At 38.1% G+C, this 19,041-nt stretch overlaps 1 protein-coding gene across 1 annotated transcript in view; it reads right to left on the bottom strand.

Annotated features, from left to right (window-relative positions):
- Positions 1–4,306: 4,306 nt before the first annotated feature.
- emx1 (empty spiracles homeobox 1) overlaps positions 4,307–19,041 on the bottom strand; it is a 34,580-nt gene continuing 19,845 nt past the window's right edge. The window contains exon 3 of the mRNA XM_028801473.2: positions 4,307–5,135. Coding sequence (XP_028657306.1) covers positions 4,968–5,135 — 168 coding nt within the window. The 3' untranslated portion in view covers positions 4,307–4,967. The remainder of the gene's footprint in view (positions 5,136–19,041) is intronic.

The following is a 19,041-nucleotide window of genomic DNA, read 5'->3' as shown; positions in this document are numbered from 1 at the left end:
TTCTTGTAGAGCTGTCTTCTCCAATCTACCATAAAACAAAGGAATTTGACTAGAAGAGGGAATTCAATCCAATGTAGTTTGCCCATCTGTACTCATTTACTTTTTACAAAACTTTATCAAGTAGAGAAGGTTCTCTAAATGCGACTGTCTTCTACACTACTTGGCAACATATTCCACCTATCTACAGCTATTATTAGCTGAAGACGTTGTGGAGAGAGTAGTAGCAATGTGCATCCCAGGACCACAGGGCATGTCTTACTCTGAACTCTTTAGTTCTTAGCAGAGATGATTACATGTAGGCACAATCCATGTCTTCAGAACTCTCACAAACATTAATAAAGTTGATTCAACCAAATTACTTTAGTTAGATTAGGCATCGTGTACTCAGAAACACTGGGAGACATTAAAGTAGAGTGCATTTAACTTGGAATCCAGTAAGGTCTTCCTAATTCAAAAGAGACACCAAAATCTGAAACAAACTACCAAGTCAAGCAGTAGCATTGCTGATGATTTTTGAAAGATATGTACAGATGTGGACAAATTTGTTGATACCATTTCAACTCATTGAAAGAGTGCTGTATGCCTCCTGAAAAATGATTAAATGAAAAGTAACTGTCCCATGTCTACCTGTATGTCCTTCATATGTCATCAAATAAAGCAAATACGAAAAGAGATCAAGTATTACTTACAGTATTCAATAAAGAGACACTAAAATGTCCTGGACACATTTGTTGGTACCCCTAGAAAAGATCATAAATACTTGGATTATAATAGATTTTCAGACTAGCTGTTTTCTTTCATTTGTACCACACTTATCTACAATTAGTCATTCAGTCTATTAAAATGATGAAAGGTAGTCACTCTGCTGTTTGGCATCATCATGTGTCCCACACTGAACATGGACCAGAGAAAGCAAAGGAAAATATTGTCTGAGGAGATCAGAAAGAAAATTATAGATAAGCAGGTTAAAGGCAAAGGCTACAAGACCATCTCCAAGCAGTTTGATGTTCTGTGACAACAGCTGCAAATATTATTAAGATGTTTCAGGTCCATGGGACTGTAGCCATCCTCCCTGGATGTGGTCACAAAAGTAAAATTGATTCCAGAAAGGGCAGAAGGATAATGAAAATGAGAAAATGAAAAAAGAGATAAAAGCTGAACTTCAAGGTGAAGGTTTGTCAGTGTCTGATCACACAATCCATCGTTTTTATATGGCAGTAGGCTCATTGGAATAAGACCGACAAGGACTACACTGTTGAAAGAAAAACGGGAATTTGTTAAAATGCATATTGGCAAGCCACAATGCTTCTTGGAGAATGTCCTTTGGACAGATGAGCTGAAACCGGAGCTTTTTGTTATGTCACATCAGCTCTACATCCACAGACAAAAATGAAGCTTTCAAAAAAAAGACCACCATACCTATTGTGAACTGTAGAGGAGGCTCGGTTATGTTTTGGGGTTGCTTTGCTGCATCTGGTATGGGGTGCTTTGAGAGTGTGCAGGATCAATGAAATCTCAAGACTATCAAGACATTCTGGAATAAAATGTACTGTCCAGTGTCAGAAAGCATAGTCTCAGTCACAGGTCATGGATCTCCAACAGGATAATGACTGAAAACACACAGCTTAAAGCACCCAAGAATTACTATTCTGAAGTGGCCTTCTATGAGCCCTAATTTGAATCTTATCAAACATCAATGGAAGGAACTGAAACATGCAGTCTGGAGAATGTATCCTTCAAACCTGACACAGCTGGAGCATTTTTCTCAGGAAGAGAGGGCTGAGCTACCTGTGAAGAGGAGCAGAAATCTCCAGGAGAAGAGTTGAGAGCTCCAGGAACCACTTGTTTGCAGTGACCGAAAATTGTAAACAAAATATTAGGTTATGGGTCCCATCATTTTTGTCCATGCCATTTTCATTGGTGTTATTATTTGGAATATTCTGTTGAATTAAAACTCTAAAGGAAAGTCTGAGTTTTCTTAACCACAGAATAAATAATGATGGTTGCCAATTTCAGAGACAATTATGGGTTTTTCTTTTTTCGAGGAGGGGCACCAACAAATTTGTCTCCACCTGAGATATCATGAAAACTTCTGTCTAGCCAGATGTGTTTGATAAATAGTATTCTTTACTTTGTATATATTCATATTGGTCCACATCTAGTCATCCTTTCTCTTTAAGGTTTAATGTGTTCACCACTAGAGAAGCAATATCAACTGATTTTTGGGCAGAAAGTACAGCAGTGCAGTTCTGGATATCTTTCATCTCTTAGTCATCTACTTTATTTTTTATTAATCCATGTAAAATATGCTCCAGTTCACCTTAAAATGGGATATTGTGCACATCTTTCATGATTAATTATCCAAAATTTATCAGGGGCTGGATGTGCCAGACTAACGATACTGGAGCTTTTCTAAGGGTTTACCCTCTAAGGTTTGAAGAACTGGGAGCATAACTGACCAAGAAGTATGGAAACAGGAGGAAGGAGTACATCAGGTAAGCTTTCTAATAAATACAATGAAGTTCTGCACTTTTATCCAATCTAATTATCATGGTGACATGTGACAAGTGGATTGAGTCTGTTATTTTAAAATGCTTCAACAAGAACACAAGGACACATAACGGTAAATTTCATACACATGTTAGGGAGTTTTACTTCACAGAGAGAAGCATAGACACATTGAATAAGTTACCAAGAGGTGGGGTAGACAGTGAGAATTTATGGACCTTCAAAACTCAACTTGATGTAATTTTGGAAGAATTAAGTGTATAGGACTGGCAAGCTTTATTGGGCTGAATGAACTGTACTTGTCTAAATCTTTCAAATGTTCTAATATTGGTTGGACATGAAAGTAAGGATAAGGATTTTGAATACGTGACAATACTACTTCCACTATATGCTTGTCCCACCCCTAATCTCATTCCCACTCTTCATTTTCTCAGTTCCTGTCCTGGGCAGCACTCAGTAAAATATCTCTCTTAATACCCCTCAATAGATAGACTAATGACTGTTGGACATAAAGAACTTTTGTAGGAAAAAGTCCATTTCACTTAGGTTTAGCAAAGCCTTATTAGAAATATAAGAAATTTGACAAAGAAGAGAACATCATTCAGACCATCAAGCTTGGTTGTTTAGCTAACAGCTAAACTTTCCAAATATCTCATCCAGATCATTCTTAAAGGTTGTCAAGGTTTCTGTTTCAACTCAGTAGTTTGTTCCAGATTCCCACAACTCTTTAACTAAAGAAGTGCTTCCTAGCTTCAGTTCTAAATGAACTTAATTCCCATTGATGTCTTCCAAGTATGTGAGTCACCCTTACTGCCATTAATCAAAGCTAGAGGTAAAAGTAATTAAAGAATTAAGTTGGTCAGACCTCCTAAGGCTGTATCCATCACCTCAGGATATCCACTTTCTGAACCTGCTATTTCCATCGAGGGTGATAGAGCTGTGGCGTTTACACCAGTAGCAGCTGTCCTACAAGTTAACCAATCATAAACATGTAAGTGTTAATTTATGCAGCAGATCAAAGCAGAGTGGCCAATCAGACTGGTAGCGTATTTGATTAAATTCAGTTTGATTTCTGCATAGCGCTCGTCATGGAGTTCAGCATATCTTTGGCGTTTTTGGGGAAGATGCACACAAACACATGGAGAACATGCAGACTCACTCCTCAGACCTGAGGACTAAGAACAGAGACAGAACAATACAGTCGGCTGAGTCACCCTGCCACAAAGAACATTTATTTTCTACCATGCCAAGCCGATAAACTGTTTTATCACTAGGGTTCATTTTATAAGTCATTAAGTAACAGCCATAACATCAAGGAAGCAAAGCCTCAACCAATCAATCAAATAATTAACTGATTAATTTAATAAATGATTAAAAAAACAGCCAACAAATTTCATTAATAAATTAATGAAGCTAGCAATGAGCCATTCATTTAATAATTGCTTGGTTAATTAACTGATTGATTAATTGATTAAGCCACTTTCAGGAACAATTCAGCATGTATCCTCTGGAGTGAACATAATAAATGCATATACAAAGAAGGATTTTTTTTTATGTCTGTTTATTTTCACGTCCCCTGATACTACACAGGCAGATATCATTGCAGACCCCTGAATTGATTTGAAGAAGGTTTTAAAAAGAAAAAAAAAAAGACATTCTGCACTTGAAATAAATGAGTAGCACATTCATGGCTGAGCAGTCAGTAATAAAAGATTACATGAGAAAAAAAATCAAGTATGTAAATTCTTCCAAAAAAATGTTTTCCCACCCCCCCACCCCCACCCCCCATCTGTTGTTCACCCCCATCCCCCCACCCTCCCTCGCCCTTTGATATATTTCTGTTCACCAACTGGTTTTCGGGTAAATGATAATAAGGGATCTTGGGAGGACATGGTTGGCGAACCTTGGCCACAAATAAGCTCAAGTCCAGTCGACCTTAGTTTCTTATACTTTTACTACCTGAATGGAAGGTGACATTAACTTGTTAGGTGTGAGCCTGAACATTGCCGGGATGCCTTTGGAAAACTGTGGTAGTCATTCGCACTGGACTGTTTGAGCTCCTCAATCATCCAGGGCAGTGACAGATTTCAGGGATGGGTCCAAGTTAGCCTCAAATGACCACTCAGTGTCTCTTTGCACTTTCCCATATGCTCCTCGTAGTTTGGTTGAAAGGGGGTGCCCAAGGTTAGAATTCATAGGAAATGTCCTTCATTTTCTGTTTCTCCTGGCTCAAGCCCTTGAACAGCCTGCTAGGTTGACAATCCACACACACTTCTCCAAGTCCATTCCCATCCACTCCTTTCCATTCCTGCAGGCATGTATTTCAATATATTTATTTATATAGAATATATCATACAATATTTTATAATAAATAGTGCTTTGCACCAGGAAATGTCTTCACGTGGACGAGGAGTCTCCTTGGAGGCAGAGTTCTTTGGAGCCCTCTGTTTAGGGGCTGGTCAGTCCTCAGATGTGACATCAATGTCTTCTGAACTGGACTGTTTGGTGGCAATCCTCCATCTGTTAATGTGGTGGGAGCCCTTCTTCTTCTGCTGAGACTCTGGGCCTTCCTCTTCCATTTTCTGCCTCTTGTACTTTGTCCTTCTGTTTTGAAACCACACTTTCACCTGTGGAGAAGGAAAAAAAAAGCAAGGGGTCAGCATCATTGTCCTGTGTTTTGTTTGCTTCCACATGGTAAGATGGCTGGTAGGACAATAGTATCTGCTCACCACAATCTCTTAGCTGTTCTGAATTTGCATCAGACATTGGGAGGCTGGTAAATAAAAATGCAAAAAATGAACAATGCTAGCCATAGCATCTGATGGGCTCTGCCCATCCACAGGCCACTTTGGGTTGCAAGGGCATGTACTCTATATGGAACTGTGCCCGCTTGACAGGCCATATTAAAGAGAAATAAGCCTAAGATCATTCAATCAATATGAGAGATGAATTGCTGTATTAAATAAAATATGCTCTCAAAATTAACGACAAGTTAAACCCATTTAAACAGTAGCTGAAAGCATGGCTAAAGTTGACTTGATCACGTCAATACAATTTCATCTGGGGATAATTGAAGCCAAACTTTATGTAGAAACTCAAGTCCCAGAACTGCCTTGGCGGAAAATATGAGGGGTGGTGGTCGGGTGGGGGTCATGAACTGTGCCTATATATAAGTCATTAAGTTAAAAAGTGGATAACCACCTTCACACAACCCTGTTCACACTGTAAGGTATTAGTAATCCTCAAGAAATGCATCTCACCTAAGTATGTCCAGTTTAGCCATTTCCAAGTCCCTCCAATGAACTCTCTCAATATATTAAATACTACAGTGCATGCACCTCGTACACACTCATTTTAAATGCTGTCAATGCACACATAATAAAACATTCTCCTGATCTTTTTATTTTGTGTGTACTTAGTTGAATTTTGACTTAAAACAGATTGAACTCGAACAAATGCTGGCACATTTTCTCAGTACAATGTAATGTCTGGTCATACCATGGCAGAGAATTGCACTAGTTATGAAATGTATAAGAGAGCTTTGTGTTACTGAGGTTCAAGATGTGTGTAGGTGTTCCTTGTGGGCTTTGTTTTACTAATTGGTGGTGTTGCTGCCTCACAAGAAGGTGGCCTGGGTTCACATCTTGGGTCCTTCCTTCATGGAGTTTGCATGTTCTCCTGGTGTCCATATGGGGCTCCTTCCAATGTCCAAAGACATGCAGGTTAGGTGGATTGACGACATTTATTTGGCTCTAGTGAGTGTGTGGCATGTGTGTGTTCAGGGATTGCTCTTGTCTTGCATCCATTGCTTGCTGGGATAGACTCCAGCTTTCATGTGACCCTATTCGTGTTAAAGGAGGATAGATGGTTGGGTGGATGGAAAGATGTTGTAGCTTACAATTCAAGGCTTTTCTGTCATCTGTTGTCATCTGAACATAGCTGAGGCTCTTTTATCTGTTAGTTTTCATGATGTCATCATTCTTTGGAACCTAAAGATATTTACATACCACATAGTGCTTTATGTTTAATTCTGCATATCTGCGAACACATAGAGTGCTCTGTTCTAATGGTTGGTGTGCTAAATAAAAATAATGTAAACATTGTGATGAAAGTTATCATGAATAAATATTATTGATTAATTAGGTTATTTTAATTAAGGGGTTATTTTTTCTGTAAAGCACCCTAACCAGTTAATTATTATTTATTTTACTCTGTAGCTGCACTTCTTGATTTTGCCATTAAGAGTACTGGGGGTCTTTTTATGTGTACTGTCAGTTTTGAAATTGGCCTGTACTGGAAATTTGTAGTACGAGCACTTCTCACAACCTCCTGGTAGTGTAATACCACACTTGTCAATTGGGCTGTTGTCTCCTTGAAATTGCAGGTTTTTCAAGCATGAAATCCATGAATCTTGGCACATGTATATCTACAGAGGAGAGCCCCATCGCTGTCAAAACAGAAACATTGTGATATTGCCACTTTTTTTCCACCTCTTATTATTACACCTTTTAGACTCTTTATGTTTTGAAATTGTATAATAGTAGAAGGAGGTTGGGAGCAAGCGTAGAGTAGAGGGCGTTGCTGCACCCACCACACAGCAAACCACCCGGAGTGAGATCCAAGTGCAGCCATGCCATGCGTGACACCTGAGCACCACACTGAACAGTATAAGGTTTTTTACAGTGGCATAGTGAGTATAAGATGTTTATGTCTATTTGTTAAATTTATTTTAAAAGTCATTACTTAAACTATAATGTAAAGCAGAGTAGAGCAACGATGGAGTGTAGCAGCCAAACCAGAGCATAAGGTGGGTCAAGACTTTAAAGGTTCTGGTTGCACTGGTTTTTGATTGAAAAATTATAAAAACCGCTACAAACTTTCATGTGCCAACCAATTTAGATTTATAAGGTATGCATAAAATGTAAGTTTAGATCTTAATGTTTGTAAAATGTTACATGTACTGGGAGATTGTATCGGTTAATTAATCTTCTCGAGCTCCTGAGATCCTGATGTTATGATCCAATTAGGAGAGGCAGGTATAAAGGCAGGGATTATTCACTTGGGAGTTAGTGAAGCCAAGGTTAGAGATTCAGCCATTTAAAAGACAGAGGGAAACTGCAACCATAAAGCTGGTGTAGGGTTATCTGAACAACGGTGTACGGTGCAATAATTACCCACGTCAAAGTACCATAATGCTTCTTTCCTCCTTTCCAATTGTACTCAATTGTCCCTGTACTGTTCCTTTGACTAGTGACCCTGCAACTTTCAGCTTGTCTTCTGACTCTGTACTCATTGTGTGTTATGTTTGGTGGACTCGCTCATTATTGTAATAACTAGTTAAACAGATTTTTGGTCTGCCCAGGTGAAAAATGTTTCCACAGGAAATCTTCAGAGAGAGAGAGAGATGAGAGAATGAAACAGGAAGATGCTGAGAGCAGCTGGAGAGGTCCTATGTATACCAGTGTGGGAATGTGTAGGCAGTAAGCCTATGTCTGAGCCAAAACTCCCAGAAAGGGCAACATGCAGGTTTACCAGAGTATGCAATGGAGAAAAGCAGCCTGAAATTAATCATATTTTGTTCCATCATTATGCTAGAGGGCAAAATATCTAATCACTAGAAGGAAGGATTAACAATCTATGTAGAAAGAGTGAGGCCTTGGAAACATCAACCACCCTTGGAAGGTACATGGGTTTAATTATACTAAGTGCCATTAGAAGATGCAGTAGCTGAGTGTATATGGCACAAATGGATGGATGGATAGTGGGTTTGACTGAAAATGACCTGAGATGAGGTTTAACCCTTACCTACTCGCACCATTTCTCATCTCAAAAGTACTCATGCAGTGTACTTTATGTACCAGTGATGAAATGGCTATTTATATGCATGCTGTGAGGTTATAATACAAATAATATAAAATATTGCAAAAATTTTAAATTGTATATGTTTTAATGTACCATATTACTGAATAGTATGACACAGTCTAGGACTATCTGAAAATAAACCTGATCCACTTCTCATTCATCACCAGTCACACTTTCGTCCACTGCAAGATTTGCACATGTATCACATTTTACTTCAGTCGTTGAGTGTTCTTTGCAGACAAAGTCATTGCAAGAAGAACATCTCATTGTTGTCATACATACGTAAGTACCTGAGCGGTGTACCAAATGCACCATATGAAATTTGTGACTGTGCATCCACTCATAAAACTGGCTGGGGGCACACAGTAGAGAGCAGTGGTAGTGCTGTTGCTTTGCAGTAAGGAGACTGTGGAAAATTGTGAGTTCGCTTCCCGGTTCCTCCCTGTGTGGATAGCGCTTTGAGTACTGAGAAAAGCACTATATAAATGTAATGAATTATTATTATTATTATTAAACCATTGCGACACTGTACACTTAGTGAATCAAGCTGAGGATGGATGGTGGATGCTGCCGGTAGGTTCAAATAAAAACATGGGCACAAGTAAACTGAGATTGGTGTACAAAATACACAAGCATGAGTAGTTAAGGGTTAAAACGAACTCATAAAAAGAAGATTATTTAGTTCAGAGTCAGTAGGAGAGTGGGATAAAATCACAACTGGCAGGAGGAAGCAGAGGCCAAAATCTGAGAGAGAGAGAGAGAAAGAGAGAGAGAAAGAGAGAGAGAGACAGAGAAACCCAAAAGGAAACTGGAGTGTGAGGTTGTGGTACTTTGGTGGTCAATTAGGCAGTCCACCCCACCGGATGGGTGGGAATTTAAGATAACATTAGCCATGCTTGGAATTAGAATAGGATGGAAAAATTAGAGAAGATGTAGTGGAATACTCTTTGACAAAAGGACAGCTACCAAGATAAAAAGAAAAATATAGAGGATAGTAATGAGACCAGCAATGTTATATGGTGCAGAAACTTGGTGAACTAGAAGGTAGACTGCAAGTATGCAAGTTCCAGAGATTAAAATGATGCAAAGAATGTGTGGAGTGAACAAAGTGGATTGAGTAGAAAATAAATGCAAAAGGCAACGTCTAAAGAGGAAAGGGACATGGTGGAAGATGATGGAGGGAAGACCTCAGTGAGATTAGGAGACCTGTGGAGACAATTGTGCTAAGGAGGAAATTAGAGATGGAGTTGCCAGGAGAAAGAAGGAGACAAAGACCGAAAACCCAGTGGAATGATATACAACAGACTGGGCATAATAAGGGGACCTTCAGAAACAAAAAGTGACAGAAAGAGAGATAGACTGACACTGTGGTGACCCCAAATAAGGGAAAAGCCAGAGAGAAAGAAATAGAAGAACTAAGTATCTCAAAACAGGGAAATGAAAACTATTAATGTGTTTTAATTAATGCCTTTTTAATCAAATTGGCAATCAATCCAGTCTCAGAAGACACAGAGGCCATTGAGACTACTAGACCTGGATGTTTGTTGGAGGTGTAAGATGTGTTTATGAGCTTTGAGCATAGATTCATGGCATTACATTCTCTCTTGTCCAGGTTTTTCTCTGAATACTCAGCCTTTCCTCTGATATTCCAGGGACATGTCCATTAAGTTAATCAGAGACTTTAAACGTATATTGAATAGGTAGACCTTGGGATAGACTGGTCATTCAGGGATTGGTTGCTAACTTGTGCCCTATACTGTACTGCCGGGATAGACACAGGCTCCCTTGACCCCAAACTGGTTAAGAAGGTTAAAAAATGGATGAATGGATGGCTACAATACAAAAAAGAACATCTGTATCGAATTGGTTAAAGAACAACATGTTATAAGAAGAACATACATCTGAAAAGCCGTGCAACTTCTAAGAAGTCACCTTTTTATTATATCTGAATAAATGTTGACACAATAGCCTAATGACTTACTAAATGATGACTGCTAGTTTCAACACAAAACAATAAACAATTGCAAAGCTGTCAGACTCCCACCTATAATTATTTAGAAAATGTGTGTTTCACCCGTCCTGGATAACTGACTAAGGGCTTGGTAATGAGCTACACTGGATTAAGTACACATGACAATAAATTTGAACTTGAACTCATGCAGTGCATTAAAATGAAGCCTTTACCAAATGACAGTAAGTCATAACTCCAGAACACAGCTAGAGCTCTTGCTTAATGGCAGGGTCATGAAAACAATTAAATCATCAAGTTCATGCTTCATGTTCTGCACACAGTTGCACCTTAAGCTCTACTTCATCATTACTCAGCCAACTTTTGAATACATTTCAAAAGAAAGGAATGCCTTTTTCTGGGCAATACTTCTCTCTGGCACGCTCCTATTGACAATATAGTAATCTACATGACAAACCTGATCAGGTTTGGGATTACTTTTATAAGAGTAACCAAGGCAGGAACTTTGGTATTGGCCACTTACCCAAATCGACTGTTTCTTTTTGTAGTGCTACATTGTCATGGTGCCCTTGATCTGTCAGTATTTAGTGACTGCAACTTTATGAACCCAAGTGGACTCGTCACTGTCCATGATAATCCAGGGGAGGGAAGCGGTTAAAAAATGGTGACATATATGCATGTTGTATTACAAATCAAGGGAAACAGAGCAGTGACCTTGGTCTGAGACAATTATAATTGGTCCATTTTTAATAAATACAACTTTATGAGATGGAGATGGTTCTTCAGTGTTCATAATCAAGCAGGGTACTTGCCATGTTCTTCCTGGAACTCCACACACCCCAGCTCAAAACTTTTTGTTTTCCTTACTTTTGTTTTTCCTTTATTTGTTGATTACATTGCCCCTTTACTTGCAGAATAGACCCTCCGGTTACCACTAATTACTCAGGCGTGCTGCTGATTGTGGAGTGTTTAGCATTGTCACCTCACAAACAACAGGCTGGGTGTTGCATTCAGTCACATGTTCTCCATGTGGAGTAGAAGTGGGCTGCCTTCTAAATCAAACCAACCAGGTCAAGAGGTAACCTAGAGCTGAGCCAATTGTCCAAACCCCCAGCATCCCCTAAACATGCCTGATGGTGGGCAGGTGCTTGTCCCAAAAATTAAATGGATTGAGTGCTTGTGCTTGATCTCCTTGCCTGAGTCATGCCCCTTCAGCTATAATGTGTTCTTTATAGTGAAATCCTTCAAACTCTGAACCTTATAACAGTATTGCAAATTTCTAGTAAGCATTTTGGTTTATGCCTTTTGGTGGATATGCCTTTTAGAATATATTTTTCTACTCAGTACCTTTTGGCTTATTATTTTGAACTAGCATTTTGCCTTTGTTTATTGACAACACTTTTGATTTTGTATTCATGATAATTTGTTGTTAGAAACAATTATTGTATTATTTAATTATTGGAATTGAGATTTAGAGTTTATGGTTTTTGAGCTTTGTGTTTTGTTTATCATTTCTGCTAAGAATCTGCCATCTTTTCAGTTTACCCCTTTAGTTCATTTTATTTTCTAGTCTCCTGTTTCATATTTAAGTAATTTGCTTCAAATTATTAATTTGCAATAGTAATTTTTTAAAATACATTTTCTTGTTAAATATGTTAATGTTAAATAACCATATCAATGAATTGTTGTTTTTGAAATAGAATTTAGGTCAAGTTTTAATATTGTAGGTTATTCTACTCACTGCAGGTTGAGGCTAAATCCTTGCATTACTAAAGTGATAAAAATGACTAAAACAACTATTTCTAACAAATATATCCAACAAAGTGTTTTACAATAAATACATAATATGACATACGGACCCTTATAGGCTGTACAGAATCAGACAGGATATGGAATAGTTGACAATATAGTGCCACTATTGTTTAGGCATCAGTTCAGAACAGGTTATTCCTAAGCTTGCTAGTGCACTTGTCAGGCCTTGTCACAAACATTCTGTGTATTTTTCATTATCATATTACAAAATGGACATAACAGCATTAGAGGAACAGCTCCGAAGAGCAACCAGACTATGCTATGCTCAAATGCTATGGGACCACTGGGAAATTTGTTTGCTGGTTGAACGCCCTTCTCAGTGGTAGCTCCACGTAGTTCAGTTGTAATGTAATGTTGACCTCTCATCTCTTTCAATAAAATAAAATAATGAAAAAATAATAACCAGTTTAGTAGGAAATTGCTTTTTTGTCAGAACTACCTGGAGCAATCTGACAAGCTTTTAATGTGTTTGCTTCTTTTCAAAAACATAATTACATCTTTAGTTGTATTTTGTGCAAACTGTGTAGCAAGTTAAAAGCTGTTCTCTGAAAACACGAACCAGAAATTCCAAGTGGGAAGGTGAGGCGTCGTAAGTGGTAACTCTGAAAATTCTAATAGTAAGAGATTACAGCATGAAAATCTGAAAAAGACGAACCTCTTCATCTTAAGAAAACACAGATTAAGCTGTGACATCACAGAATTGTTTGAAAATGTCATAGGATCAAATGACGTGAATACCAGCAGTCTCTAACGGTAAATTTTGCAAAAGAGCATTTTTTTCTTCTTGCAGAGGACCATGAATATGTGGAACAGGTTCTCAGGTAGTTTACAGTAGTTGAAAGCAAAACTTTGGAATCCTTTAAAGCTCATGTATTTTAAATGATTGCTAAATAGGAATCGATGAACTATGTCAAATAGCATTTTCTCATTGAACTTTTTCTTAAATGACAATACATTCAACACTGGAGTACATTTTTGTCTCGAGTGCCTCCAATTAAAAGTTAATTTAGTGTTTTGTGTTGATGATTCTAAACTGCATTGGCCTCTGAAACATTTCCTAATGTTTTACATATGCTTATGTAGAAGAGTTGCAATAAAAATATTAACCATATTGGAATTACTAAGAACAACCTAATGCTATTATAATAATTCATAGAAGTATAATTACTTGTTCCATTTATTGCCTCACATGTAATACATTCTTGGTCATCAGAGAGTGGGGACATGTTGCCTGTTGGATAAACATGCAGATAAGAATGTCACTGTTTACACCACAAAACTACAACTATACTTGAATAAGAATGGACTTTGTCTGCCTCAGTTATGTGTTTATAGTTCAGTGAGGGAAAATGGCTGATGAGGATGAATCTTTTCAACAACATGTGGTGATTGAATATCTTATGAAGGAGGAAAGCCTCATAGGTGACCCTCATATGACTTCACTGTTTATGACCAAAGTATTTCTGGCATTTCTTGAATGAAAACCAACATTTGATGCAGTACCACAAACATATATATGGGAAGCATTGGACACAGTGGAATTACAAGCAAAATACTGTAAATAAGGATCATTAAACGTATTAATCAGATATGTATAGCAAGTATAGAATTAAATGGACAAACAATGGGGGGTACTAAACAGGGAAACAGCCAAAGTCCTCAGTTATTTGTGATATATATGTATATATATATACTGTATATATATATATACAGTATATATATATATACACATATATACTGTATATATATATATATATATATATATATATATACGTATATACTGTATATATATATATATATATATATATATATATATATATACATATATATATACGTATATACTGTATATATATATATATATATATAAATATACATATATATATATATATATATACAGTATAGAGAGAGAGAGAGAGAGAGAGAGAGAGATTATATTAATTTGGGCAAGAAGGAGATTAGAAATACTATTTTAAGATACTTTAAATTAAACACAGGAACTGACGTGACATTAACTGAAATCAGCATTATCAAAGTAACCTAATATTTACAGTACATTTACTTATTTGGCTGATGCCTTTATCCATGGTGACTTACAACATTTATGATATAATTGGTTACATTTCTTTTGGTTTTCCCATTGGAGCACAGGCAGGTCAAGTGATTTGCTCATGGCCACACAGTGTCAGTAGCAAGATTTGAACCCAAAAGCTCAGGGTTTGAAGTCCAAAGCCTTAAGCACTATACCACACTGCCTGCTGAAAACAAGTAAGAGCAAACTAGAAGCAAAATGTACAATTATAACTGTAGCGAAAAGTAATAAAAATAACAAGGAAAGAACAAGAAGAGAAACTGCAAATGTGGATTACAGATTAATGGAAAACAACTACAAAAGATCTCAGTATATCAGTACCTGGCAGTAATAACAGGTGAAGATGGAAAGATAGATGAAGAAATTAGAAACAGACTAAACAAGGCAAATAAAGTATACTATCAAATTAACAACACCCTAATCAGGAAGAAAGAATCAAGTATAAAAGCAATCTTTGTCAATCTATACTGTATATGTAGCAACAATATTATATGCTGCAGAATCTTGGGAAGTACTGGATAAACCAACATCTAAAATAACAGCAGTGGAAACAAAGTATTTAAGACGTAGGTAAAACTGAAAGATGGAATTTAATAAGGAATAAAATGTGTGAAGAACTGGAAATGCAACCTCTTGCAGAAATCATTGAAATTATATAGAAAACAACAGTGGTATGGGTGTATAATAAGGTTGAATGAAACATGGTGTCCCAAAACGGTACTCAGAAGAACAAGCGGAAGACCTTGAAGGACAAGCAAAAGGCAGAATAAAACATAATCGTTGGCTCAAGACTCCAACACCGTAACGTATAATGGAAGTAAAGGAAGTAAATAAAGTACGTAAGTGCATGCACTAGCAGTATCAGACAAAGGCGGGAACATAGACATCATTGATTAGAACCACAGAGGTCACCCAACAGCTGCCTGTACAATGAGCATCTCAGCAAAAATCTTCACCCTACTACAACAGTATGCAGGTTTAATTGAGGTGTTGTAATTTCCTATTCATATGATTATTGAAATGGAAAATTAATATACTCCTCATATTTTGTGTGAGATGAATAATTAATATCAATATGCCATGGTGGATAAGGCCTGAATTTGAAAGTTGGCCTAACCACTTTGTTTGAATGGTCTACTCCAAAGGGTACACAAACCACTGTGTGCTAGGAGCAACTGAAATGAACCATTAATGGTTTTGCCCACTGCCCTGTACTACATTCATGAGGTGGCATGATGGGAATCCTAGGAGTTAGTTACTGGCCGGGTACAGGAAAAAGTCTCATCAAAAAAAACAATGACACACTTGATCAGAGGAGTGCCACAACAGGCCAAGTCCCATGTTGGCATGGAATGTGTCACAAGTAGCTGTATAGACTACCACCAGGGAGCATCTCTCCTTGTATACTCAACCAGTCAGAATTCTGTGTTCATCAGTAAGGACTAGTAATATGTACTTAGGGTCAGGTAGCACAGTTCACTTTGTGTGTTTTATGTTGTCTTTTCAAATATTAACCTTACATTTCCATTTGTCTTCAAAGATAACTCTGTAGTTAATGCAGCTCTCTGTGTCTTGGATCCAGCTTCCTGGGTTTGAATCTGCCATTGTCCATGAAGCATTTGTGCATGCTTCTTTGTCCTTGTGGGTACTCTGGGTTTTCCTTCCACATCTTTAAGATGTGCAGTGTAATTAATATGTGTGTTAATTATAGATTGGACCAGTGTGACTGGGCCCTATGGTGACCTGTTCCCTTGTATCTGATGAAGTCTGGATGGGACCTGTGACCCTGAATTCCATTAAGTAAGTTCGGTGATTCTAAATTGGCCCTAGTGTGTGCTTGGTGTGTGGGTGTGTTTGTGTGTGTCCTGCGGTGGGTTGGCACCCTGCCCGGGATTGGATCCCTGCCTTGTGCCCTGTGTTGGCTGGGATTGGCTCCAGCAGACCCCCGTGACCCTGTGTTCGGATTCAGCGGGTTGGAAAATGGATGGATGGATGGAAGTTCAAAAGTGAGTTTAAAAATGTTATGTGATTAGTTTTTCTAATATGTTGCTGGATAGCAGTGCTACCCTAAAATATTCTATAGGGTCATTACAGTCAAGTGCACAGAGTACAGTGAACAGGGCCGTCTTAACAGCATTATAGGCCCCCTACAACCCCCACAACCACTCAGCAAGTCACAACATACATAGATTAGCATGGGGGTCCCCAGCGTACCCATGCGTTAAGACAGTGAAATTCATTCTTGTATGTGCCAGTGCTACATCGCAAGTCTGTAAAGTTTCACACTGTAGGATACCCTAAGATACACAGCATTAATGGACCGTGTCCAGCCTCGTGTCTGATATACTGTAGTTATGGTAGACTGAAGCACTCATGACTTTCATACAGACTACGTCACTTCAACAATGGATGGATGGGTGTAGCTTTAAAATGGTATAAAAATATTTAAATTAATCTATTTTATTCTGGACTCATTTTGGACATTAATAATGGAGATGCTTCATCAGGGTCATCTTCTGTACCTGTTTCTCACTGTACATTATTTTGTAAATAATACACACATATCTGTATGCATATGCAGTAGTACTATGTATAGATAAGTAAGATACAAAAACACACATAGATAAATAAATATGCATACACATTTGTATATTTGCACAGATATACAGCGCATTTGCATATTGACCATATACAGTATCTTGTGTAGTTTTGTGAAATGAGATTTTTGGGTACTTTTATAGCCAAACTGACTTATGGAGTAATGCAATGACCTGTAAAACACATTATTTGATCATCACCACTGGCTCCCTTTATGACTCCTCAGAACTCTCTCTGTCTGTTTAGTTGTAGAAATAAAGCACAAATTATACTCTGGCAGTTGATAAGCTAGCAGAGTCTCCCTAAATTGAGGGCAGCTTGTCCATTTCAGGGAGGACTACCATTAGACCACTTTATGTGCAAAGATGAAGCCAATTGAGCATCTGCCAAAGCTTTTGAGCTTGAAGGGGGAGTTTGTGTTAACCTTCTTGGGCTTGTTTGCTTTAGTGGTGGAGTGAGTAGACATGAGAAACTCTAAATAAGAGCCAGTGCTAACTATACTGGAATCCTTCTCTTGTTTTTTTTTTTCTTTTTACATAAATGTTTAGGAAGTGGAAGCATAGATGTCCAAGTCAGAATTTCACTGTACTCTGTAAATGTGACAGTACCACCACCACCACTAGTGCTATGACAGAGTCACAAAAGCCTGGTGCCTTCTGTATATTTGTGGGAATGAGACAGGAACCACCGCACGAGCACAGTCCATCACTCATGAAGGGCCAGCTTGGGCTTGTTAATAACTTACAGTTGTCTCCATTTCTAAGTCTCTAAGGAAAATGTCTAGTAAATAATTAACTGTAAGACAGCAAACACAGTATCTGCCATACAGTTTTTGACATTTTCATTATATGCAATTACAGTAACAGAAATGACCTGCTAGGATATGCCTAAGAATTGAAAAACTGCCTGCTATTTCAAGCAATCTGCTGGGGGTATGCGTGGGGGAATAGCAGTCTCGGATGATCCTGGTCAGATTATTACCTCTATGTGTCAATAGCTTTGACTGGGCCCATTAGTCCAAACAACTAGTGTTTATAATCCAAAACAGTTACCAAGTGTTATGCTACAAATCTCTGTAAAGTGCAGCCAGAATGCCATCCTCCCTTACAGTATAATTAACAAATTGGACATTGCAGCCAAGTGACTTTAACAAAGCCACTTTCAAGTTGCATGATGAGCAAAAACATGACATAATGTGACTTCCAGTTCAGAGTCCCAGGGGCCTGAGTCTATTCTGGCAGCACTGGACACAGAGCTGGAAACATCCCAGGGTGCCTGTGCATGACAGGGCCCACTCATGCAAACACATCTGCATTGCTAATTAAACTAACCAGCGGTCTTAGAAAATGTGAGGCGAAAACCATTGTTTCTGAAGGTAAACCCACTCAAACATGGGGAGAACATGCAAACAACCCAAGGACAAAAGTTCCAGGGACCTGGATGCATGGGCCTGCAGTGCTAACCGCTACCCTGGCTTAACAACAAGAGCTAGGAAATCAGGTCTAAAGCCAGGGCACAAATGACACCCTCGCCCTTTCCACTCCTTCTGATGGCAACATTTGCAATTTTTGTTCTAAAATGAACTCATTTGAGTCTGCTTGCCATTAATTTATTTTAACAGGGTGACACATGAAAAGATCTGTGTGTGCTGGACTTTCTGGTCTATTGAAAACAGTACAAGCTGACATGGAAGTCACGACTCAATTACTTTCATCATTTGGTTCATTCATTGACATGGTTATGAGAACACCTCGTCGGACTTGTGGGTCCATTGCTCAGTGGAATGACCATGGGCAGCTTTAATTCGAGTAAGAGACGTTTGGACCGAAGGCTAGATCATTACCCGACCAAACAAGAAGCAGAACTGCAACAACTCAGAAGTTATTGGTAATACAAGAAGTTTTAATTTTAATTGCATTCCTTATGCATGCAGAAGTGTGTATGGTTAAGAAATCGCGGCAGTTATATCTGAGCAATTACAATTAGGATGACCAGAAATCACAGCTAATGCTAAAGGCAGGTAAAAAAACAAAAGAAAGTAAATATATACAGTAGATTATTTTCTACATCCCATCCTAGTAAGTAAAAAAATCCTAATTATGAATAGTTACACACCTCTGGGCTAAAGTTTGTTTAAGCTTTTACATTGCGGCTAATATTACTATCGATCTAGTTAAGCACACATTTTTGTTTCTGAGAGTCG

The sequence above is a fragment of the Erpetoichthys calabaricus genome, chromosome 5 (genome assembly GCF_900747795.2).
Source record: "Erpetoichthys calabaricus chromosome 5, fErpCal1.3, whole genome shotgun sequence".
Taxonomy (NCBI): Eukaryota; Metazoa; Chordata; class Cladistia; order Polypteriformes; family Polypteridae; genus Erpetoichthys; species Erpetoichthys calabaricus.
This window is presented reverse-complemented; position numbering and strand designations above follow the sequence as displayed.